The following is a 24,158-nucleotide window of genomic DNA, read 5'->3' on the forward strand; positions in this document are numbered from 1 at the left end:
AGTATACATTATAATTTAGTATTATGAGAGATTATTTATTATAAATAAATAACAATGATTGCCTGTTATGTAAAATACATTTAGATTATTTGGCTGTGTTATCCGGGACACTTCTAGCAATTTTAAATAGAGCAAGGTTTTGGTAACTTGAAAGAAAACAGAGAATCAATTCCAGAAGCAAAGCTTTTAAAAATGTCGCCCCCAGATTGTAGAATGGCCTGCTGGAGGAGATTTGTAAAATTAACTCTCTGTGTGATTTTAAGGCAGCTTTAAAGACTAGCCTTTTCCGGCAGGCCTATCCAAATCAATGTAAAATCAAGAATTTTTAAGATGTATTGATTCCTGTTCTAATGTTTCCTGCCTTGATCCAAAGGGAGAGGCAGGTAAGAAATAAATAATTTCTATTATTATTATTAACTTCTAGAAAACTCCCAAAGTTATTTATTGTTGGCTTAGGCATGGAGGTAACAGAAAGGGTAAAGGAGTTGATAGAGTAGTAACTCAAGCTGTGATACAAGTTTCTGTATATGCTGGTTCTTGGACCGCTTTCCCCACATGAGCTGAGTTACTTGTCAGAGGCTCATGTGCCTCTTGTATACAGCTGAAAGCAGGAAGCATAAATTGGTACATATCAAACGTGTCAGCTGAGTTGATGGTCAGGCTAAGAGGAGACTTCCTGCAAGATGTGTGGGATTGGATGTGAGCCATAGGCAATTTAAGGTTGTCTTCCAGGTAACATTCCACAACAGTGTTTTCCTCTTGTTCTTTAATTGATGGCTTCCGAGAGTTTGGTATCTTAGGCTCCTTGTCCCGGAACTCTCAAGGAAGCTGGCATTGGGCTTTGGGACGATGCTTGGCAGGGCATAGTGCTCCCCCCTTCTCCACCACAGCATCACATTCAAATTGTCCTGTTCAGTGGGTAGGCTAGCCAAGGGCTGATGTTTAGCTGGGGCTTGTCTAGATGGGTGCTTTCCCCCCGCGGTAGCTTCACAGTGGCGGCAGGTGATCTACATGACGCAGCTGCCACACTGAAGCGTTCCAGGGGCAAAGCCCCAAAGCTCACTCTGAAAACGTTGGGCACTTACCCTGACTTCTTTAGTTTGGAGCAAGGCGCCGTGCCACTGCAGACCCTTGTTAAAAAAATAAAAATAAATGGGGGTGATGGTGGTTGGATATTCTGCAAAGGAGGGAGCACCCCATTCCTCCCCACCTTGTCCCCCCCCCCCTCCGTTTAACTATAAGTGCAGTCTGTAAAACTTAAAGAGATGGGAAACTGTCTTAATGAGGATGGGAACTCACAGACAGGGCCTGCCTTACTCTAGCTCAGCCTTCCCCAACCTGGTACCTCCAGATGGCTACAATTTGGCCATGATGGCTGAGGATGTTGAGAGTTGTAGTCAAACACATCTGGAGGACTCCATGGTGGTGAAGGCGGCTCTCACTAGAAATTACTATGGGAGGGAAGCATTGTAGCCTTGTACTAAGGGATTAGCTCCTGCCACCGAAACTAAAATGGGGCTGCCTTTATCCAAATTTTGTTCTGAAGTAGGGCTGTCAGCCAATTAAAGACTTTTCAGTTGATAATAATCTGCCTCTTAATTAAATGTAAATACATTTGCATATTTCCAAAACCTCTAATATAGGTGGCTTTTTGAGATCTAGAAGAAATGTAAGCTAGCTTAATAAACAAAAGCTGCCACATTGTTGGAAAGAACCACGGCCTTTAACATTCTTTCAATTCCCTATTGCACAGACACAGCTGCTTAAAAATGGTCTCATAAAATAAAACAGGCGTGCCCTTAACTAGGACAGCCCCACTAACTAAAATGGTAAGTCCTGGCTATTAAAATTGGTCCCACTGATTAATCAGCTAGATCTACAGAACTAAAGCTTGCAGGGCTATTCTGCCCCCTTAGCCGCCCCCGCCCCAAATGGGAGGCTTGTTTATATGTTGTCAGCATTGAGCATTGAGCAAGCTGTTATTGAGCCCCAGCTAGGAGCTGAGTAGTGGGGCTTCTATTTAAAGATTCTGTCACTTCCTGTTCTAGTCCTTCCATGTGTCTAGTTAATTATTAGTCTAATTGTGCTCCTTTGATCTGGAGCGCGAATGATCTGCTCAGATAATGCCTGTTGATCCATTTATCTCCTCCAAGGAAAAGAAGGATGAGAGGAACTGATCTAGGAGCTGTGCATGTTTCAGATGGCTATCAGCTCACAAGTCCAGGACATTAAGGGATGATTATAACTTGTCTTGACTAAAAAATGTTTGTACAGGCTGGGTTCTAACAACTGTTTACATTTCCTGAAGCCTTTGTTAATAGGAAATTGTTTATAAAGCATCTTGAGACTTTCTCACGTCTTACAGAAGCACTTCAAAATCCATAGTGCTCAGATTTAGGCAGTAGAGATGGCCATTGGCTTTGAGTGGATTGTGAGGCTGCCTTCCAGGGGACAAGGGGTGGAGGAAGCCACACTGCCTATGTCCCTGTTGGAGTGAACCAGGAATTCCAGGGCAAAAATCTTATTAATTTGTACATCACCTTTTGATTGGCTGTCCATTGCTATAGTTCCCTCGGAGAAATGCTGGACTCCAAAGACAGTGAGTTTCACGAGGCTCCTATAAGGAGGAGAGCCTTCAGGGCCTCTTGTACTGACAACCTGAGGCGTATCAGCTGGGGCTTCCTCAGCCAGTTCTGGCCGAAGGAGGAAACTGCGCACAGCAGGAGGAAACTCCTACAGCAGCAAAGAAACCAAAAGGCCTGACTCCCATAAAGGCTTCTGGGTCAGTCCTTCGGGTTGATCTGAGCAACTAGGGAACTGTTCCGGCTGGCTGTGGGCTTCCAGTTGGCTGTGAGTTATTTTCCCCTTTCTCTTCCTCTATTTCTGGTTTGCTGGCTGTGAGCTGTCTTTGCCTTTCCCTCCCTCTGTTTTTCATTTGCCTTGCTCTACACTCAGCTCAACAGGAACCGGGTCTTGACAGCTCCTAGCACCCTCTTCTTCATTCTGTGGCTCAGATAACAATTCACTGGGGCCTGAGGGAAGGAATCAACAATGTCTTCCCCTTCTTTCGCAAAGGAAATTGAGGCAACTTGTGGAAGTCAAAAGGGAAACCCAAGTCACTTATCTGTAGCTGGATAAAGTTGATCAGGCTGGCCGGGTCCATTCTCTTCCCTTGAGCAAAGGCACTGCTCACGGGAGAGCAGAAGAAATCTGTTCTCTCTGGAATAGCCTTTCCTGACTTCAGACCTTCCTTTTGTTTTGGAGTGTGACTCTCAGCATTCCTGACAGTTGAGCCAGTTGGGGCTGATAGGAATTGAAGTCCGAAGGTTGCTCTGGAAATGTTCCAGTTTCACCCCCCTTTTTTTTAATTGGCCAGCTCCATATATATATATATATATATATATATATATATATATATATATATATATATATTAAAAGTACCCCTACCCAAAATAGTACCCCAAACCATGTTCTCTGCCCCCCCTTCTATAATGTGAGGTACAGTATATATAGCGTTACTGCAACTTACGGAAGTGAAAAACTTGGCCCAGGTGCCAGGTCTGATAGCAGCCCCCAAATCTCCCATAACGTGTGGTTCTCCCCTGTCATTCATAGATGTAGCAGCTGAACTTTTCCCCACCGCTAATGTCCCGTGCCAGGGAAAGCTCCAGCTGTCCAATTTCTGGGAGGGTGTTAGAGAGGCTCTTAAAGTGCAGGAACCCTGCTATAAACTCCCACATGGGCAGAAATCCAATTAGATTAAAGGATCATTGCTGTTCCTTACATCCAGGAAGAAAGGCTGAGCAAGTGGAAGGACCTCCCCCACCAGAAGGAAATTGGGCAGCCCTGAATTTGCGTGAAAGAAATGTTCGCTTTGTACTTGGAACAGTATATATTGCTTTTTGTCTTTTGCAGTACGGCAGAACTTCATGACTTCTTCCAGGCTAATAATGTGACTTACTTGGCCCTGATATTCGAGAACAAGGACTCCTTTTTGGGCAGAGAGGTGACTGTTAATTGACCGGTTTATATATGTGTTGTAGCAGGCTTGTCTGTAGCTGCCTTTATGGCCCCCCCAGGGTGAGTCACAATGGCAACCAGGCAGTCAGAACTGGATTCTTTCTACCTGTTTTTACTTCTATGTCACAAATTATTTAATGAAGGTATGCACAAACAAGTGGGAGAACTTTTTTAAAAAACCATAAATTCTGAGGTAGTAACTTTGTGGAAATATAAATAAGGGTACCTTGGTTTCCCCCTTCCTGCTTCCTTGCAGATGGATGCTCTTGGATGCAGGATCTCTGTGGGAATGTGACCCCTCTGGGAATGCTTGACAGTTCTGACCCCTCTGGGAATGTTTTTATTTGTTTTGTTTTGATAATTTATTACATTTATATCACACCTTGTTTCCTCCAAGGAACCCAAGGCGGCGTACATAATTCTCCTCCTCCCCATTTTTTGCCTTTTGGGGCACTATAGTGCAGACAGATGTGGCAGGATGAGGCCCAGCAGGTGGCAAGACAGTATTTCATCACCATCTTTCTATTTTATATAGAAAATGAACAAAGCTCCTGGTCTCTGAACAGCTGATTTAAAGCGATACAGTCTTCCCCTCAGGCTTACAGTAAAAATCATAAACACACAATGGAAAATGAAAGGCAGAAGAGGGAGGTAGCGTTAACCTGGAATTCTTCAGAATCCTGGTTTATCAGGAATGAACAAGTGTGCTGGTGAACGCTGCCTGATTGCTCTCGCTTGGCTCCTTCTGTTAGTGGGAACAGCTAAAGAAAATAGGAAACCTCTCTCTGGCTTGATTATAGTTATGTCTGAACTAGGATTGCTAGTTTGTTGCTCTCCTAACAGACCAGTCTAAACAATCCCTGGCTTATGATTCTGGGTGGGATACTGGTTTGGAAGCAATGAGAAGCAACTCACAAATAGAAGTTTCCTGGTTTGTTTAGCCACTCCCACTGCAGGAGGAGCGAAGTGGGAGTGATCGGGCAGTGCGCACCAGCACACTGGGTTGTTCCCACTATATCTGAACAGCCCAGCGTTTAGGATTCAAAACAAAGTAACCGTTTAATCTTGTTCAGAAATATTTTAGCAGGTTCTTTCTTGTGAAATCCAGAAAACAAACGAAGGGAGCAATGGTGGCTGGAAAATACTAGGAATTGCAGGACTGTTCGCTATCTAAATATGCATAGGTTTGTGCCCTTAGACAATGATGTCTTTGAGCAGGAAGCCTGGAGAATACTTTCTGCTGATAAGCATCTTTAATTCAAGGTGATGAGGAAGTTTTTCAGGTTGTTCTCAACAATTGTTTTGCAAGAGCAGCTAGAATAATCAAACAGGGCCCTTGGTTAAAATAAACTTGGCTTATGTAGACAATAAGGCATTGTATGCTTGCACAAACTACCTGCTTCAACTTTTCTTGACAGGCTATGCTAGAACTTCTGGTGTTAATTCAGAGTCAGGCTAGCCAAACTAGGAGCTCGTGCAGGTCTTTAACACCAAATATAATATGAATACGTGGCACAACAATATAAATCCAGATCCACACTCCTACAAACACTCTAATGTGAAGACCCTATGAGAACCCTGTCTGTTGAGAGTTCTGAAGACTCCTTCACTAACAAGCAGAAAAAGTGAGTGGGGATAGAAAATATGAGTCTGCACACTCTCGCACTCTCACTCACACACACACACACTCCATTGTTTATCTCCTCCTTATCTCTCATCTTAGCAGCTGACTTCCCTGGTAAGCACATAAGGAGGTGTATCTCACATTCCTCTAAGCTTTGCTGTCTTTCAGTGGATGCTCCATTATGTCTCCAGTCCTTAACAGTTTGAAATTCAGCAAAACCCTCACGTTGGGCAACTGATTTCCGAAGGCGGACTAGTGTTCCACCCAGTTTGGTTTATGTTCCTCTTGGAGAGGGGTAGGGGAAGAACAATAGAGCATTGTGTCACTCCTGCGCCATTCCTGCTTTACTGGTATTAACTATGAGTCGCCCATTTTCTAACTTTTATACACACACACTGACACTTTAAGACTACATTGTGTGAGCTCACTAGTACTCCGTGTTCTTTGTTGCACAGAAGGCTCAATCTTCATGGGCTGCTTTAATATTGTACCTTTCTATATATTATACTCAACACTTCAGAACAATCCTAAAATGTGGGAGTGCTGCTTTTGAGAGTCCTGAAGACCCACCACTACCAGCAGGAGCCTGAGAAATCTCCCTTTCTCATAGATGTGCGTGTATCATGTACACACTTAAAGAAGAGCCATTGGTTGCCTTTCTCAGTTGATTGTTTATCTCCCCTTAATTCTCCTCTTGAGGGTTAACTGATGGCATAAAAGAAGAACATATATACGTGCGTCGCAACCTATAAATAATTTTAGATTGATAGAACCCAACTTAAGTAATGTTTCCCTACCTAAGGCCTGGAGGTAATTTTTCACTACTGCCAGTAAGGCAAATGGGCCCTAGGCCACAGAGCAGTGTACTAGCCCATGGCAAGAGAGTCCCTCCCTGCAATGCCTGATTCACACAAACTATGAACCTGTAGGTGGCTGCTTCTGCTACAGCCATAACTGTAGCAGAGAGCTGGGGTGAAGAACTAGCCTGTTGCAGAAAGGTTTAAAACATGCAAAATGGGAAGACTTGCTTGCCTGGGAGGCAAAGTTTGCATGGGAAGGTCACAAACAAGTTCAGCAAACACATAATATTCACAGTAGTTGAACAGAGAGCTAATTTGGGTGTCCCAAATCTGATAATAGAGTTTGTTCAGCGAAGGCCAAGCACTGCTGTCTGCTACATCCTATCGCAGTGCACCCTTGTGATAGGACCTGGAGCTAAAACAGGGAACAAGGATAATTATTTTTTAACCATCAACTACTTTGAGTACATACCTAGCTGCCCCTGCTGGCAGTTAAAGAAAAAAGCACACTGTGCACCTTAATACACTTCTTAATTAAACATTTGAATGCACTTTAATTAATTGATAAAGGTGCTGAATGCTTGCAGTGAGAGATCACCTTCCCTCTTCCCTCCATTTCAGGTGTCGTGGGAGACTGTGCGGGGTGGAGGGGTGGGGGCTAAATAATTGCTCCAGGGGTTGTTTCACAGGCAAACTAGTGAGTGAGTGTTCCTCTGTCTACTGCAGCTCTTTCAAGGAGGAGGGGAGTAATCACTAAAAAACATGACTCCCTAATTAGGCATTCCTTTAATCACTTCGATCAATTGAGCTGGACCAATTGCATTACTAAAATGTCCGGTGTTAAGCACCAGTGGAGTGTGAGCGCTGCTCAGAACCGAGATGTGCCCCAGTCCCTTTCCAGTGGCCTCCCCGTGCTCCATTTGGTGTGATGAAGACCTCTACAAATAGGTTAACTCTGCCCACTGTCCAGGAAAGACAGGGATCACATCATGTGATCTCAGAACTTTGCTGGAGGCTGACTGCCCTGGGGCTCGATGCCCACTTTTCCCCTGCCTTTTGCCCAGGACAGAGCTCTCCTCTTGCTCTCACTGTTTTCACCTATTATTCTCTCTAATTTATACCTACTCCTTTGTATTTCCTGAACCTTATATCTACTTCCATTTTCTGAACGTTAGATTTACTCCCACAAGGACCCTTTCTCCCTCACCATTTTTTTAAACCTCAGTTTTCCCACCTCCTCCCTCTGTCCTAGGTGGCTTCATCAGACAAGTGCTCAGGGGAGTCCCTCAAATACTTACTCAGCTCTGACTCTTGAGTAGTGAAATGCAAGCATTGCGCATTGCAGGCCACCACCAGTTTTATCCCGCCTGATTCACTCCATTCGGCAGCCACCACCAATCCAAAGGTCAGCCTCAAAGCAATCCCATCCCTGACCTCACTGGTTACAGCTGCCAGGATGGGACAGTGACTTGCCCGATGCTTGTGGTGAGCAGTTGACCTCGGAGTTTGACCTTTATGGAAGGCCTTCATCTACTGCTGTTGGCGCACATCAGTCAACCACAGGGAGACAAACATTAAGGATCTTCTCTTTCTACAGTCAGCTCTGGCCTTGGGTCTGAAGCCGAACACGCTCTGTAGATAAGACTCAGTTCTGTCTTTGGTCCTCTCCAAACCTGGGGCAGAGCATGTATCCATGCCTCAGGAGCTTCCTTCAAGGAGCATCGCTATTTGACACCCTACAGAAAATTCCTCTGTGCCTCCTCTTGGTAAAAGTGGCCTTCCTAATAGCAGTCACTTTGGCCAGAAGAATCTCTGAGCTGTGCTTGCTATCTATCAGAGACCACCCTTGAATTTCCCACAAGGACTCTGTTGTACTCCAACCAGATCTGTCATTCATCCCCAAAGTTAACTCTCATTCATGGAATTCCCTCTTTCTGTCGTAAACCTTCTCACCTTTTTGAGAGGGGATGGCGCAAACTGGATGTGCTCTCAAGATCAACATGCACCACATAGCATTGCTCAGGCACACAGACTCTGCTTATCTTCTTTCACCCCACTTCCTTTGGGGAAAAGGCTTCCGGAGCAACTACAGCTAAGTCTGCACTTCTGCATCCTATGGATCCCAATGCCTCCAGTGCTCTAGGCACATCACAGCTGAACGCGTGCAAGTCGAAGCTGCTTGCATGGCATCTTTACTCATGCTCCTCTCGCAGAGGTCTTCAGGGCAACTACATGGTCCACACCTAGCACTTTCACCAGGCTGTACAAACTAAAACTTTGCTTCTGCAGAGGCCTTCTTCAGGAGATGAGTGCTTTAGTAGGTCCTCTCTCCTTCATAATTTTAATGAGGTAGGTTTTTCCACATCCCATTTGTGGATGCCGCCTCACACCAAGCTGAGAACAGGGCCCTGTCTTGACGGCTGTGCGGCAGCGCCATGAGGCCTCAGGCTCCTGCAGTGGCACTCCTTCCTGGCATCTGCACGGCAAGGAGCGCCAATGCAGAGGTGTTGCTACTGCCGCTAGGCCAAACACCAGGGACGGGGAAGGAACAGGGCAGCCAGAGGGAGGAGAGCCAGTTCGTGTGCTGCACGTCCCTCTCTTCCTCCCCCTCCGGCTGTCCTCTTCCATCCTCCCCCTTTTTTAATCTGTAGATGCAAAGGTTGGCACCTACAGATTAAAATAAATAAATAAATATGGGGGAACAATGGAGCAGCTGGATTGGGAGAAAGAGAAGGATGTGCAGCGCCCAAACCGGCCCTCCTCCAGCCGATGGTGACCAATCAGGGGGCGCCATTGGCTGCGGCATTCCTCCGCTTAAAAAAAGTCGGGATAAGTGCCCAACTTTTTTAAAGCGGAGTTTAAGGGGTTTGCCCCTGGATGGCTTCAGGGTGGCAGCTGTGTCATATCGTTGATCTGCTGCCACTCCAAAGCCACTCGGGGCCAAACCCATCATCAAGACAGGCTCCAGGACATTGATCAATTACTATATAGGTTCCTCCTGGTTTGGTGTGACTATAGCATCTACACTGCACCTGTGCTGAGTCCCTTCTCCCAGCTGCTAGTGCCTTCTCTCTGCATGCTTTTCTTTTCTTTCATGCTGTTCCATGAATACCTTTCTGTTTGCGTTTGGCCATGGAATGGAACTGGGCGTGGAGTTCTAGGACAACCAGCCTCAGGCTGTTATCTGCCTTTCCTGTGCAGTTGATGGCTGGGAGTCAGTCCATTTGTGGATGCTTCCATGAGACCAAACTAGAAGGAACCTTCACAGTAAGTGAACAATGTTCTCTCCTAGAGACCTGTTCAAATGACACCACTCCCCATTGTACGCTCAGTGCATGGAAGGGGAAGGGAATCCTCTCCTGCTGGCCCCAGCACCCACATGTTTTGCTAAGGGGAGCCTTTATGTGTCCTCTCTCCACATGGTTGGGAGCCCTGTGCGATCAGGATTCCCAGCGGCTGTATGTGCGCAGGTTCCACTGCACAGATATCCTGGTGGGGCTGATGAGCAGTGTCCCCCGTCCCCGTCTGTGTCTTGGGTACGAACAGGGCATAGGTGAAATGGAAACAATAAAGCTGTCACGAAAGAAGAGGGCTTTGTTCTAAGAATAACAAGGGTGGAATCCGGGAGGGTGGAGTGGTGGCTGGCAGTGCAAAACAGTGCAGTGCAGGTACAGTTTTTTTGCGGTGAGGAGAAGGAAGTGGTTTGATGTATCCGGCTGTAAAAGGTTAAGTCTGTGCATAACAATAACAAATGTGACATTTGATTTTAGGTAACGCTGGACATGCTCCAGTTTGAGAACATTGCAGTGAGGCGAGTCCTGAAGAACAACGAAGAGTTGGTGAGGAAGTTCAATGTCACCACCTTCCCTTCTGGCTTCCTGCTGGTCAAGGATGGCTCTTCAAGCAGCATTCCCATGTGAGTTGCTACGGTCATCATAACGTATCTCCTTGTGTTAATCTGTTTTTACGCAAGAGGTGTTTTTTTTTTAATGGGCATCAATTCTCTACTATCTTTAAAAGTCCCGTGAAATCAGTATGTGTTCCAGTTCTGCGGCCTGGGAACTCAGGCACAGAGCAGGTGGCTATTCAAAGACGTGCCCAAAGGAGTCCATTAGGCAGTTCACCAAGCAGGTAATGCTGTGAAAACCCCATTCATTTCTGTGGGGCTTACCCAGTGCTGCTGTGCGGACTGCATAGCATCATAACTCCCATGGCTCTTGGCCTTGTTGGCTGTGGATGACTAGAGTTGTAGTCCAACACATCTGGAGGGCACCAGGCTGGGGAAGGTCGATATCCTGGCCCTAACTTGAGAAAGGGTTGTTTGCTGCTGTTAATGACAATACCAGGTCCTTTGATAGTGGGGCTCTGCTTTGGCTCATATTATGTTTGGGACAAGTGATGGTTGTTGGGGGCGGGGAATTCTGCTCTGAGGGGCAGGTTTGGGGGTGGGACGGGGACTGAGATGGCCAAACCCATCTCTGCTGGTTAATCCCTGTGAGTAATTTCCACCCAATCTCTGCCTGATTTTAAATACGTTGTAAAGAGGCTGTCCATGCATTTTCAAATTTTGCTTTATAACCATACTTTATTTTCAGGATTCTGTGAGATTTAGCCACTTTCTGTGCGAGGGATTTTACATTTGGTCATCTGCAAAGCAAATAGGGCTGTGTACAGGTTCCTAGACATCTTCTCTGGGTGGCAGGACATCATCCGTAGCCTCTGAAGTTCAGCTCCAGTAGATGGGCAGGCCTCAGACAACTGCGTCGCCAAAGGCCGTTTCCAGCCAGCTGCTGGGGCAGGCAGGTGCTTGCCTGTCACCTGTGCTGGGCTCTGCATGTGAATGTCCGTTGGAGGGAGGATCCTGTTGTATCTGAGGCCAAGATCATGAGCCTTTTTTCTGGGTGTTGCTCGAGTGGAGAAGTCTCCTAGGGATGAAACCAGTGAGTGTAAAGGCTTTCTCTGTTTATGGAGGGTGCGGACATGTCGTGAACATTCCTTTGTGAAGCGTCAGGAGTGCTGCTGTTGCAGATAGGCAACTGGACCAGGTAATTGTACGGCTCTTGTACTTACATCATACACCTAGAGCCTATAGTATCCTCCAAAGCAGCTTCCTCAAACTGCTGCACTCCAGATGTGTTGGAGTAGAACTCCCACCATTCTCACCATTCCATGCAGCCATTTCCCTGCATAGGAAGTGGGGGGGGGGGGAGTATTTTATTCTACACAATTTTAAAACGACGGAAGATCCTCGAGCATGGCCTTCCAAACTGCTGGCAAGCAATCGACTGTTTCCTGATGCAACTCCACCCTCACCCAGCTGCTCTGCTTCTTCACGTGCTTTTCTAATTGCAGAAAAGCTTCTCCTGTGTTACCCAACCTGGAGGGCACCAGGTTGGGGAAGACTGTTCTCAGGCATTGGCCTTCAACTCTTTGCTCCTTTCTTTCAAGGTTGTTTAGGGAAGGGGGAACATAGTTGGAAATGGTGTGGGGAGAGAGACAGAACAAGGAGGATAGATCTGTATATTAAACCAATTAAAAGTGGGTCCCATGTTTGAGGTGGGGCAAAAGGAGGCTCCTGGATCTACAAAGATGGAAGAGCACTGTTCTAGAGATTACTCTTTTCTCACTCCAGAGCCAAATTGGGTTAACATTCGTTCCAGGAAAAAAGCCCCGAGAATTGAAATTCTGTGAATGGGTAGGGCTAGATATCGGCTCAGCATCTCACCAAAGTAGTAATTCCCAGGAATCTCTGGGGAAAACCATAACATGAGTGGTATAAAACCAATGCATGCCTGGTGTAGCCTTGTTCCCTCATTCAACGCAGTTCATTGTACAGGTAAATGGAACTGCCTTTGCCAGGGAATTCTACCAGGAAAACCTACAGCTTTTGGCTGCTAAAAACACTTGGGGGTGAGCCGCCGCCGCCAGAGATGGGACGTGCAAAGAGCAGCACAGGAGCCGTGTCAGATTGCCAGCTGGGGCACTGACAAGTAGGGCGGTCCAAGAGAAGCTTCAGCCTATTATTCCAGCTGATCAGCTTGCAAGTAGGACTGTGTCCCTTACATTGGGAAGAGGACTGTGCTGGGAAACGGCACTAACCCTCTGTTAGTGCCTGCTTTCTCTCTCTCTTTCTCCCTCACTTTACGGGTGAACCGAGGCAGTGAAATGCTTGAATAACCTCCTGATGGTCCTTGGTAGCTGTCAGCTTTTCATTTCTGTTGCTTGCTGCTTCTTTTCTTAATGAGCTGCAAATTATTAATACTTCACCTAGCCCTGATCGTGAGTGTGTGTGTGGGGGGGTGTATTTTATTTTATACAATTTTAAAACGTTGGGAGATTGTCGAGCGTGGCCTTCTAAACCGCTGGCAAGTGATCAACTCCCCCACCCACCCCCGTCACCCAGCTGCTCTGCTCCTCCACGTGCTTTTCTAATTGCAGAAAAGTTCATTAGGAGCCAGACAATGGCTTGTTCTGAGATGCTGGCTGAAAACAATAGAACCTGTGCTTGGGCCTTCTGGTGGATTCCGGCTACTGAATAGTGTATTAAATAGCAAGCAGATGGTCTCTCTCTCTCTCTCTCTCTTTCTCTCTCTCTGTGTCCCGCCGGCCCCCCACCCCGTATACGCACCCAGCTCCTTGTGGGTGATTGATGTCCACCTGGCAGTGAAGGCTGCAATGCGGCAGGCAAAGGGGCATGTTGGCACTGTGATTTTCCTTAGGCGAGGACTTAGGGATGTGGTGGGAACACTCACCTTTGTGCCCAAGGAGAACACGCCTGTTCTGCCCCTGTCATAGCTGGCTTCCTAATGGTTGCATGTGGGATTTGCAGGTCCTCTTCTAAGAATGAATTGGGGACGGGGGACGGGGCAGCGAGCCGTGCTGGCGGGTGCCACCTTTCTCCTCCTATGCCTGCTTTGCCTAACAGGACAGCCATTGTTTTCCCTGCCGCAATGCTAGTAGAAGAGAAAATTGTTTGCAACGATGCTGCCGTCTTCTGGCCATCTGCTTGCAAAGAGGCGGTTGGCTGAGGAAGCAGAGTGTCAAGTCCCCGCTCCTGGCTGTGGCTCCCTTGGGGCTTTGTTGCCAGTAGGTGTTGGCTTCCTGCACTGGCAGGCAGCTTTTTGCTCCTTTGGTTCTGCTTTGGATTGCAGGAAGTCGGCTTTTCCAACCAGAGTTTAGGGCCCTGTCTTCACAGCGCTGAATTGGCACCACCTTCTCCCAAACACTGCAAGTTTCCGGCAGTCATCCGGGTACTGGAGCCCCCCCGCCCCGCCCTCTTCCTAGTGGAAGGCAACCAGTCTCCGGTCTCCTTCCACCAGGACCACCCCCCTGATCTGCCCCAGAGTGAGGTCAGCCAGCAGAAGAGCCACACTGTCCTTACTCCCACTAAAAAAAGTTGAGGTAAGTCCCTGACATTTTCAATGCACAGTTCATGGGAAAGCCCAGTGGTGGCTGCAAATCTTCAGCTGCGTCACATAACTGCCAGAAACCCCACACTCGCTCCTTGGCATCGGGATTCCCTGATTCTGCCCAGGTGAGTAAAAGTGTGGGGTTTTGGGTGGACGTGGCCCTGCTTGTACCTTGAGTCACCTTACCTGAAGATAGGTGGCTGGTTGAGGCTAAACCTGTCCCCTGTATATGGGATGAGATTGATTTCAAGGTGGATAAAATAAGAAAGAGAGAGGGTGTATGTGTTTGAAGACAACTCTGTTTCTTCTCCACTTTAAATCCAGCACATTAAACCCTGAGTTAGTTCACGGCCATAACCCCCTGTCGTCCAGCCACCTTGGAACTCTAGGATGCGATGTATTTATCTGGTAGCTGCTTAGGCAGGCTCAATCCAACGAACATGAGGCTGCTATGAGCCATGGATAATTTTACTTGGTATAGTAGTAATATATAATAATACAATTGGAATAGAAGGAATTATGACTAACGTTTCTGCCCTGAGGGCTATGCAGTCTGAAGGCATGAGTACAGGAGTGTTCTTCCTCTTTGCCAGACTGCTGCGTGTTGTTGCTGAGAATCTGCATGAAGGATTCCAGTTTTTGCCTCCAAAATGAATAATGCAACAGAGGCAGTAAAATGAATGCAGATTGTGCTGTTTTTGCATAAATCTGTGCGGTTTGCTTTGCTCTTTTATGATTTGCTTCTCAGCCCCATCCATTTTGAGAATTTTGAAACATTGCCTGCTATTTCCCAACACATTTGTATAATCATACAAAGTAAAAAAAAAGTGGGGGGGGGCTTTTAAACATACTGTTTTTCTTGCTCTTCTTAATAGGAGCCCTAGTGTGACATTTATTCCTTTTTAATCTTACAACAGCCCTGTGGTAGGCTAGGCTAAGAATATTGAGTGAGTCAGGTAGGGATTTGAACCTATATCCAAACTGGACATGCTAACTATCCCCCAGAATACAAAGTTTCTCAAGGCCCACAGCGTGTTCCAGATATTAGATTCTGTGTAAAATTGCAGGAAACAGACGATCGGGGTGGATGAGATTGCAAAATATGGTTCTAGAAATAGCTGTGGGTCTTCTGGAAAGCTTCTATCAGGCAGAGGGCATTGGTGTTAAAGGAGCTGGCCAAGTGGAGGGTGGGACAGGGCAAGGGAGTTTGCACGGTGCTGAGGGAGTTGTGTGAGGTCTTCTAGGAGACTAAAGCAACATTCCCTAACCTAAGGTCCCCAGATGTTGTTGCACTACAATTCCATTTGTCCCAGCCAGTATGGTCACTGGCCAAGGATTAAGGAAATTGTAGTCCAAAATATCTGGAGGGCACCAGGTTCTCTACCCCCACTGTAGTCCAGGAACTGCGAGTGGAGTACTAGAGGAACGGCTCAACCAGCACTCTTGACATCCACGGTTGTTCTGAGCAACTCCACCTGCTTCTTCTACCACTGTGCCCACAACATTGTCGGTAACAAGTAGGGCAGTAAGCGATGAATGGTAGAACTCATTTTGGGAGAAGATTTGGGGCTTCCTTGGCACAAAATGTTAGAATTTTTTGGTGGTGGTGAGTAATGGTATAGAAGAGATGAAGCTGTGTGTATTAATGCTCTAAAGAGGAGTGAGCTGTTGTGCGTGCTCTTTGTACGTGGGTTTAACAGTTCCTCTGATAACTGAAAGGGGCTGCATGATGTTAGGTTAGAAAGAGAAACATCCCCATTGTCTCAGGTGAATCTCCCCTCATATTCCCTCCCAGGCATGGTGACTCAAGACCCTCTTACACAAACATCCTGCAGAAATTACCTGGGGTCATAAGAGGCAACACCTTCACCCCCACTCTGCTGCCTAGTCCGAGACCAAAGACCACGCCTCCACCCTGGAAGGTGGTAGACAGGTAAGAGCCGTCTTAGCTACTCCCAATTCTTTGCTTGCTTCTTCTCACCTAGCACCGCTTAGATGTTCTCACAGCATTTTTGCAGACCACCAGCCCTCACGAAGGAAGGAAGGAAAGGAACCTCTTGTGCAAGCACTGAGTCATTACTGACTCTTGGAGCGTTCGCTGATGTTTGCTTGGCAGGCCTTAATAGCAGGGTGGTTTGCCGTTGTCTTCCCCGGCCGTTATTACCTTTCTCCCAGCTAACTGGGTACTCATTTTACCGACCTCGGGAGGATGGAAAACTGAGTCGACCTGAGCCGGCTGCTTGAAACCAGCTTCCGCTGGGATCGAACTCGGGCCGTGGGGAGAGTTTCAGCTGCAGTAACTGCTGCTTTACCGCTCTGCGCCACACAAAGTAGGGCTAAAAATATATATAAAATAACACAAAATAAAATGGAAGAGATAAAGAAAAATGATCTACCATCCTAGAAAGAAAAATAGGGGAAATCTATGTGAGATGGTCAGGGCTGGGGGAGGAAACAGGGTCAAGGAATAAAAAGTGAAGCTTGAAAAGAAAGTGATTTTGTTAAAATTTCTGGCTGAAAAAATGTTTACTGTATTTTGTATGTTTGTTTATACATATATATTGGAAACTATATATATATAAAGTATGAAGATGAGGCAATCAAATATGATGGCGCATATTATAAGAAATGGTGGCTTAGTTCAAGAAATGATTTGAAAAGAAGCTTAAAAGAAGGGGAAGAAGAAGCAGGAAGAAGAGAGAAGGCATGTCAGGACCCAAATTTTCCTTTCCTTCTATGTCATTATTGCCCCTCATGATTCTACTGAAGAGATGGCTGATGGGGTCCTCAAGTCAAAATTTCCCCTCCTAACCTGCTAGCTAAGATTTGTTTCCATCCTGCTGTGAATGGAACTGTCAAAATAACTGGCCCGTGTTGGGTTGATAATGAATCATAGAATAGCAAAGCTGGAAGGGGCCTATAAGGCCATGGAGTCCAACCCCCTGCTCAATGCAGGAATCCACCCTAAAGCATCCCTGACAGATGGTTGTCCAGCTGCCTCTTGAAGGCCTCTAGTGTGGGAGAGCCCACAACCTCCCTAGGTAACTGATTCCATTGTCGTACTGCTCTAACAGTCAGGAAGTTTTTCCTGATGTCCAGCTGGAATCTGGCTTCCTTTAACTTGAGCCCGTTATTCCGTGTCCTGCGCTCTGGGAGGATTGAGAAGAGATCCTGGCCCTCCTCTGTGTGACAACCTTTTAAGTACTTGAAGAGTGCTCTCATGTCTCCCCTCCATCTTCTCTTCTCCAGGCTGAACATGCCCAGTTCTTTCAGTCTCTCTTCATACATGACGAGTATAACGCAGGTTTTTCTTAATTCAGGACACGAAGGACTTTTGGTGCAGAGGCCAAAGTCCCCTAGTGTAATAAACAACATGAAAGCCTTGTGGCATCTTCAAGACTAACCTCATACGGGGGCACATGTTTTTGTGGGCTAGAGCCTATTCTGTCAGATGCGGAGGGCTGGGCCTTAGCCCACAAAAATGCCAGAATACAGCTACTCGTTGTTTAAAGTGCCAGTTACTAGTTAAGGTGCCACAAAATTCTCTTTATTTTTGCTGCGATAGGGTGGCCTCAGTACTGGGTGGTCATCCAGACTGTGGTCATTCTTCCTGGAGGCTCATTCAACAGAGGTAATGGAGGCTGGGGAGCCAAGATCCCACTTTCCCTTCTCCAAAGTGGACTGCTCCAATTTCTGTGGCCACAGCTGGTGGTACCTCCTTTTGCTTCTGTTGACAACTGATGGGCAAGATAGTGCCAGTGGAGGAGCTGTATATCCCCTAGGCTTGCCTCTTGCTGATTCCTGATGCGTTCGTTATATGTCTGCAATACTGAACAAGCTCCCTCCCTCTCTCTCCTTTTGTCTTTCTGGCCATCTTTCTGCCACAGGAAAAAGTTGTACATGGCTGATGTGGAGTCTGCAGTGGTTTACAGCCTGAGGCAGGAGGCAGTGCGGACCCCATTCCTCAGCGCAGAGAAGCTCTGGGCACTGAAGCAGTATGTGGCTGTATTGGTCAAGGTGAGCTTCGTGACGGGTCTCTGGCCCTGAGCATCTTTCCCAAAGCCCCGCCTCTCCCTCTTCCCCTGCCGTCTTCGCTTCTACATTTAGCTGTTGTCTTAGTAGCCAGCTACTCCATTTTTAAAAGTTATGTGAAAACTCCTAGTTTTGTTCTGGGTTTTCCCCAGTCTTAAAAGTATATCTGTAAGCGATTAATTGCCTCTTCTGCTCAGTGTGCAAAATGTGCTGCTAGGTTTGGGGCACTAGGTGGAGCAGTCCAACTAGAAACAAGCTGCTTAACTTGTTAGGGCCATTGGATTTTCTCTCTCCCAAATCGTTGTTTTCCTTTCATGTGCATTCCTTGGGGTTTGAAAACTGTACATCTGAAAGGTTTGGAGAGCCCATAGCTTTGCACCTGTAAGTTTCGTTCCCCGGTATCACTTGGGTAGCACAGTGTGGCAGAGGTGGGGGGCAGGGGAGCCATGCTTGAGAGATCGGGGAGCTGTTTCTACCGCCGCCAGTCCAACAGTACTGAGCCCATAGGAGATCTGCCTTCCTCGAATTCTGCTCAAGGCAGCTTTGCATATCTATCCATTTGCCCCAGTGTGAGGTAGAGATCTTGGGGCCCAAGACCATGTGCTTTGGTCTTTGTCAACGCTCTTCCTGGAGAGCATTTTAGGAAAGGAATCAGGATTGGCATTAACGGCTACCCTCCCATTTAGAACTGCTTCTGCTTGCTAATTGGGAAGCACAGCAGATGTGTCTGTGGAGGCTGCATGAATAACAACAGAGGGCTCCTCGCCCTCTTCTGCTTTCCTCCACCCTCCCAATCGATTTTCCTGTTTCCTCTCCTCCTGCCCCCTTTCCCCGTTCAAGCCCTCATTTCCCCACTTGCCTGTCGCTCTTCCCATGACACGACACGGCTCCTTCCTCTGCATCTCTTCCCACCCCAATGAACGTATGTAGCTCTTTGGTCCCCTCTTCCCTGGAGTGCTTGTGGTTTTAACGTGCTGATGCTAATCGGATTTGAGTTGACTTATTGTCAAAGTAGCTTTACATGTTCCTTGGGGACTATTTTGGAGTTACGATCAAGATTTGGATCTTGGCTGTTGACCCGCAAGGGCCGACTTGTTTACAACAGCAGCATCTTGAATACAAATAGAAAAGAGAGAGAGAAAGGATGTCCCAGTATTAGCTAGTAGCAGCTAAAATGAATTTGGATGGGAATCCCACAGAGCCCATCAGAAAACAATGGATGAACTTGGGATAGTACCATGGGGGCTCCTCCATGTCTTCTGTGTCCCAGCTTTGATTGCTGGCAACATCCAAAGCTCCATCTGACGAGTGTTTTATTGCGTGCTTGTTACTGGACAGTCATGGAGTTTGCTCAGGTCCTTCACATGACGTCGTCTGCTTCCCGTGCCCCTTCTGGCCTTTCTTGCGCCGCAAGAAAAACCAGAAAAAGTCTGGTTGCTGCTCTCTCTTGCTGTGTGTGGGAGAAGCAGCGTGATTACAACACCCAACTGAATGGGCCTCGGGTTCTTTGTTTACTTCCTGTTTTCAAACCGGAAGTAACTGAGCGATGAAACCAGGAGCGGAGAAGCCACGGTAGCCAGTGTTTTTCCCCAGGTGTGATGGAGCTTCCAGCCTCCAACAGGTGGATAGGCAGCGAGCACTTGGAGCAGAGTGGCAGGCAGTGGGGAATTGCAGGAGAGCCTAGGCCGGCCTTCCTCAACCTGGTGTCCTCCAGATGTGTTGAACTGCAACTCCCATAATTCCCAGCCAGCATGGTAGAGTTGCAGCAGACCTTGGAGTAGAGATGTGACTAACACCCCCCTTCCCATCCACCCCCAGAAAAATTCAGGGGGGGGGGGGAAACAGGTTTTGTTTGTTTTTCTGAAAAATCGAACAGCTTTGGATTATGAAATATTTTCTTTTAGAATTTAAGACAAAAGTGTTTATGTATTGTTACCAAGCCTTAAACCCACCCCCAATGATTTCTAAAGACTATGTAAAAAGAAGACTTTTATAGAAAGACGAGAGATGTAAAATGTTTGGAAATAATGAAGCCATGGTGGGGGGGAATACTTTTTTAATCCTCTCTGTAAGGTTCTCAGCATAGTTATTTCTTCCATTTCTTATTAAAATGATTGATCCAATGTATCTTTTATTGATAAAATTTTGGGGATGCTCAGTTTCCCAACATGTCAATAGAGTCATTAGATCATAATATGTATATTCTTGACCATTTGGGTTTTGTTCTACAGGGTCCTGTGATTCTGGACTTGTTTTCCTCTGCCTCCAGTTCTTCCTGTTTCTTCTACCTTCTAGGATGATTCAGATGTTTCAGGGAGTACTTACTGAATTCCCCTCTGGTCATACATAAACTAGGAACCTAAACTATAACTTGGTTTGCTCATAAAATTAATCATGTTCAGTATATTACTTTCAAATATAACAGTAATTTTACGAGCAAACCAAGTTATAGATAATATAACTTTAGGAACATAAAGGCTGCTTTATGTTGCTAAAGCAGTCTTCCTCAATCTGGTGCCCTACAGATGTTTTGGATTACAACACCCAGCATCCTGCCTGAGGTGGATAGGAGCTGAAGTCTAAAATATCTGGAGAGCATTAGGCTGCTCTAAAGCAACAAAGCGACTTTAGATCTGTGGAGAGGGCTTTTTTTAAAAAAAGTCTTACTTATTTTTCATCTCCCCCCCCCCCCAATTTCTGGGAAGGGCGGGTAAGAGGGCTTCTTTAACGCTCCCTGATGTCAGAGGCTTCAACACAGCATGATAGATCATTGTTTATGTTTTTAGCTTTCACAGTGCAGGGGAAGATCTGGGCAGTGTTAGCCTAGCCCAGTTATATGCTCCCAGGTTCTCACTTCAGCATTAACATAGACTTGATGGTTGGGGAGGTGTTCCATTTCACTCTTCAGGTTTCATTTTTGGCAGCTCTTAATTTCGAGTATTTGTACCTGATGTCGGGCACAGTGGAGCACTGCAGCCTTACCCAACCTGGAGCTCTCCAGATGTTTTGAACTACAGCTCCAAGCTTTCCTGATCATTGGCTCGGCTGATGGGAGTTGGAAGTCCAACATATCTGGAAGGCACCAGTTCAGGGAAAGCTGGTGCAGTGCCTGTGCTGCCTGAGATGTAAGAAGTGCTCTTGGACTTGGTGTAAGGATGTCAGAGGACTTTGGATGCCAGAGGACTTCAGCATCTCATGCCTACAAGTCCTTGTCATTAGCAGCTCATGATTTCATGGCCACCATGATAGCTAGGAGGTTGCCCCACGTTTTCAGCGCCACACATGTGGCAGATCGTATACTTTATATTTATTATTTGTGATATTTATATACCACTAAATATAATAAAATCCCTAAGGGGTTCACATTTGAGGTTTTCTGAATGAGATGGTGATGGGTTGAGGATAGGTTAACAATTCTCTTACCTTGGGCTGATTGTTACCTGGTGAGGTCTAGGTTTACAGAGACTTTTGGGCTCTGCAATTTGGTTCATCAGCTCTCACAGTGATGGAGTCTGATGGCCTCTTGTGGCCCTTGGGGAGTTTCCTCTTTACATGCTTAGAGCTCCGGGCAAGGCTCTTGCCAATCTCTGGAATACAAAAGTGATCCAAGTAGTGGACATGACCAGTCCTAGCTGCCCTCTCCCATTGATCATAGCTGGCATTGCTCTCTGGAACACGGAGCATAGGGCGTTGAAGCAGCCGGGATTTTTTTCCTGTTAAGAGAACCAAAGTAAAAGTGAGCAATGGGAGAGGAATGTCATTGTAATTGTTGTTGTTGTTGTTTGTTAGGAGTGTATTACCTCTTATGAAAAGTCAATAAAAATAAGTTAATAAACAGAAGAAGAAACATTGGGGATGACGGCAAGAGAGATTTGGGTTGAGTCCAACTGAGTACAGGCTAGATCCCATTTTGAGGTCTACTCTGTGGTGGTGAGGGTGGCAAAGAAAGCTTACGTCTCCACCAATATTTCATCTGCACAGTGCCATCCAGAGGAGTTTTTTAGATTGATAATGTTATTTGCTAAGAACTTTGCAGATAAAGTGGCTTGTGTCTGCTCTGACTGGTTACCACTTCTATTTAGCCCAGGTCTCGACAAACTTTTTGGGCTGTGGGCATATTTGGCAATTTGAAAAACTGTCTTGGGCTCTATCACAAAATGGCTGCCATGGGAGCCATGCCCAAATACCCAGGCATAGCCTTGAGCACTTGATGCCCTCTGCATCCACCTCTGCCACAGATAGCAGCTAATGGGCCTATGTTAGCTAATCTTCTGGTTTCCTGTCCTTCTGCATTTTTCCATCAGTATTTTCCTGGACGTCTCGTGGTCATGAACTTCCTTCGCAACCTGGACTTGTGGCTGAAGCCAAAGACAAATGTCTCAGAAAGCGAGTGGGAGGAAGCGGTGAGAAATAAAAAGGAGGTAGGTTGACTGGAACAAGGAGCTTTTATTTTCCTACCCCAGAAGCATGGGACTTTTATTCTATATTCTCACCAAGTAGTTTTCATACATCCCATTATTTGGAAACTCCTTCCACAGCTCTTTGTGTACTGAGGAGCCTGTATTTAATTTGTTTCAAATGAGAAGCGATATATAAATGTTGTTGCTGTTATTAATGCACTAGGCATGGACAAGTTAAGGCCCTCCAGACATTTTGGCCTACAACTCCCATGATCCCTCACCATTGGCTGTGTTGGATAGAGCTGATGGGAATTGTAGGCCCAAGCATCTGGAGGGCTTATAAGCTGCCCATCCATCCTCTACACCAGTGGTTCCCAAAGTGGGCGGTACCACCCCCTTGGGGGCGGTGGGATTGCACAGGGGGGCACACGAGGTGGTCTTTTCCAAGAAGTGCCTCTCCAGAAGGCATTAAAACCCAGGGACATTTTTATGAGAGAAGGTAGTTTGGTCCCAAGCCATATAGGGGAAGAATCCACACATGTATTAATACTGTTTAAGAAGAGTCCTTTTAACGGTGAATTGAAATGTTTCAAAAGCACCAAAACACTAATGAAGAGACATACCCTGCTTGGTGTACCCCGCCATGCCAGCTACAAAACAGAGGCGTTCGCTCTCTTTTCCCTCCCTCCCTCGGCAAGCTTGCGGCAGGTGCTTCGGATTTTGAATAAATATTCAATTAATTGTTACTGTTTTGAATTTTATTGTTATCTTCCTTAATGGGTCGTTGAAAACCGCTATTCTGAATAATGATTTTTATTATGTAGGGTAGGGGGCACTGGGCATGAGTTTGTGGAACCAAGGGGGCGGTTACCTGAAAAAGTTTGGGAACCACTGCTCTACTCCTTTGCCATGGAATATCCCTGTGCATTCCAGAGGACCCTGGAGCATGTTCTAAGGCAGCCTTTCCCACTCTCACACTCTCCAGATGTGTTGGACTACAAATTCCATCATCCCAACTATGGTGTGCTGGATGGGGACAATGGGAGTTGTAGTCCAACACATCTGGAGGGCCATTCTAACGTGTGCTTTAGTTTATGCCGCTGTGCAAGTCCGGTCCATTGAGCCTCTACATTGCTTGTACATATAGAATCTACCCCCAAATTCAGCTAATTAAAAATACATTGTTTAAAGATACAGTACCAGTGGTATCTCATTCCTCAAAGATTGAAGTATATATATAACTTATTAAATGGCAATTGCTGGCAGTGTAGTACTGCTCATGCTGATCTTTATCACATTTTTGGAGTTGTCCCAAGATCAAAATTTATTGGACAGTATTTTAAATCTCATCAAGTATATGACTGGCCTAGATATTCCCTGTGATCCAAAAATTGTTCTATTTAAAAGTGGTTATTGAAAAATCAGACATGGAATTAATGTTAAGTTTATTAACTGCAGCATTAAACATAGCCTCCAGTTAGGGGGAAATCAGCCTTACTATTTCTGAATGGTTTAGAAAGTATACTCTTTATGAAATATAGTATTTATGATAAAAAAACACCTGACATTATGTAATTCCAACATAGATCAAATAGCTAATAAATATATCAATAGCTGGTCCATGTTTATAATGGATTAGAAATAGAAGGAAGGGATAGGATTGTGCCATGTTATTTTTCTCTCCTGTAGTATCCTTTCGTGAGGTGGGGTGGGGTGGGGTGGGGATAATATTCCTTGTGTTTTGTTTGTTTTACTTTGTACCCAAAATGCTGCCTCTTCCAACATGGGGAAGATGGCGGGGAAGTCTGTCCGCCTTTACTGATGTTTGCACTGCAGAGTCCCTGTTAAACTTCCAAGGAACTCCAGGGTGCTC

General features: G+C 46.1%; 2 protein-coding genes across 2 annotated transcripts in view; one reads left to right on the forward strand and one right to left on the reverse strand.

The window, feature by feature from the left end:
* QSOX1 (quiescin sulfhydryl oxidase 1) overlaps nucleotides 1–24,158 on the forward strand; it is a 75,956-nt gene that overhangs the window by 39,078 nt on the left and 12,720 nt on the right. Inside the window, exons 5-9 of the mRNA XM_063130606.1 lie at nucleotides 3,916–4,006; nucleotides 10,215–10,360; nucleotides 15,649–15,786; nucleotides 17,741–17,870; nucleotides 22,190–22,306. Coding sequence (XP_062986676.1) covers nucleotides 3,916–4,006; nucleotides 10,215–10,360; nucleotides 15,649–15,786; nucleotides 17,741–17,870; nucleotides 22,190–22,306 — 622 coding nt within the window. The remainder of the gene's footprint in view (nucleotides 1–3,915; nucleotides 4,007–10,214; nucleotides 10,361–15,648; nucleotides 15,787–17,740; nucleotides 17,871–22,189; nucleotides 22,307–24,158) is intronic.
* The window catches only part of STX6 (syntaxin 6), a 590,646-nt gene continuing 572,173 nt past the window's right edge, over nucleotides 5,686–24,158 (reverse strand). The window contains exon 9 of the transcript XR_010025843.1: nucleotides 5,686–5,707. The gene's annotated coding sequence lies outside the window, so the exon portion shown is untranslated. The remainder of the gene's footprint in view (nucleotides 5,708–24,158) is intronic.

This window comes from Elgaria multicarinata, chromosome 1 (genome assembly GCF_023053635.1).
Source record: "Elgaria multicarinata webbii isolate HBS135686 ecotype San Diego chromosome 1, rElgMul1.1.pri, whole genome shotgun sequence".
Taxonomy (NCBI): domain Eukaryota; kingdom Metazoa; phylum Chordata; class Lepidosauria; order Squamata; family Anguidae; genus Elgaria; species Elgaria multicarinata.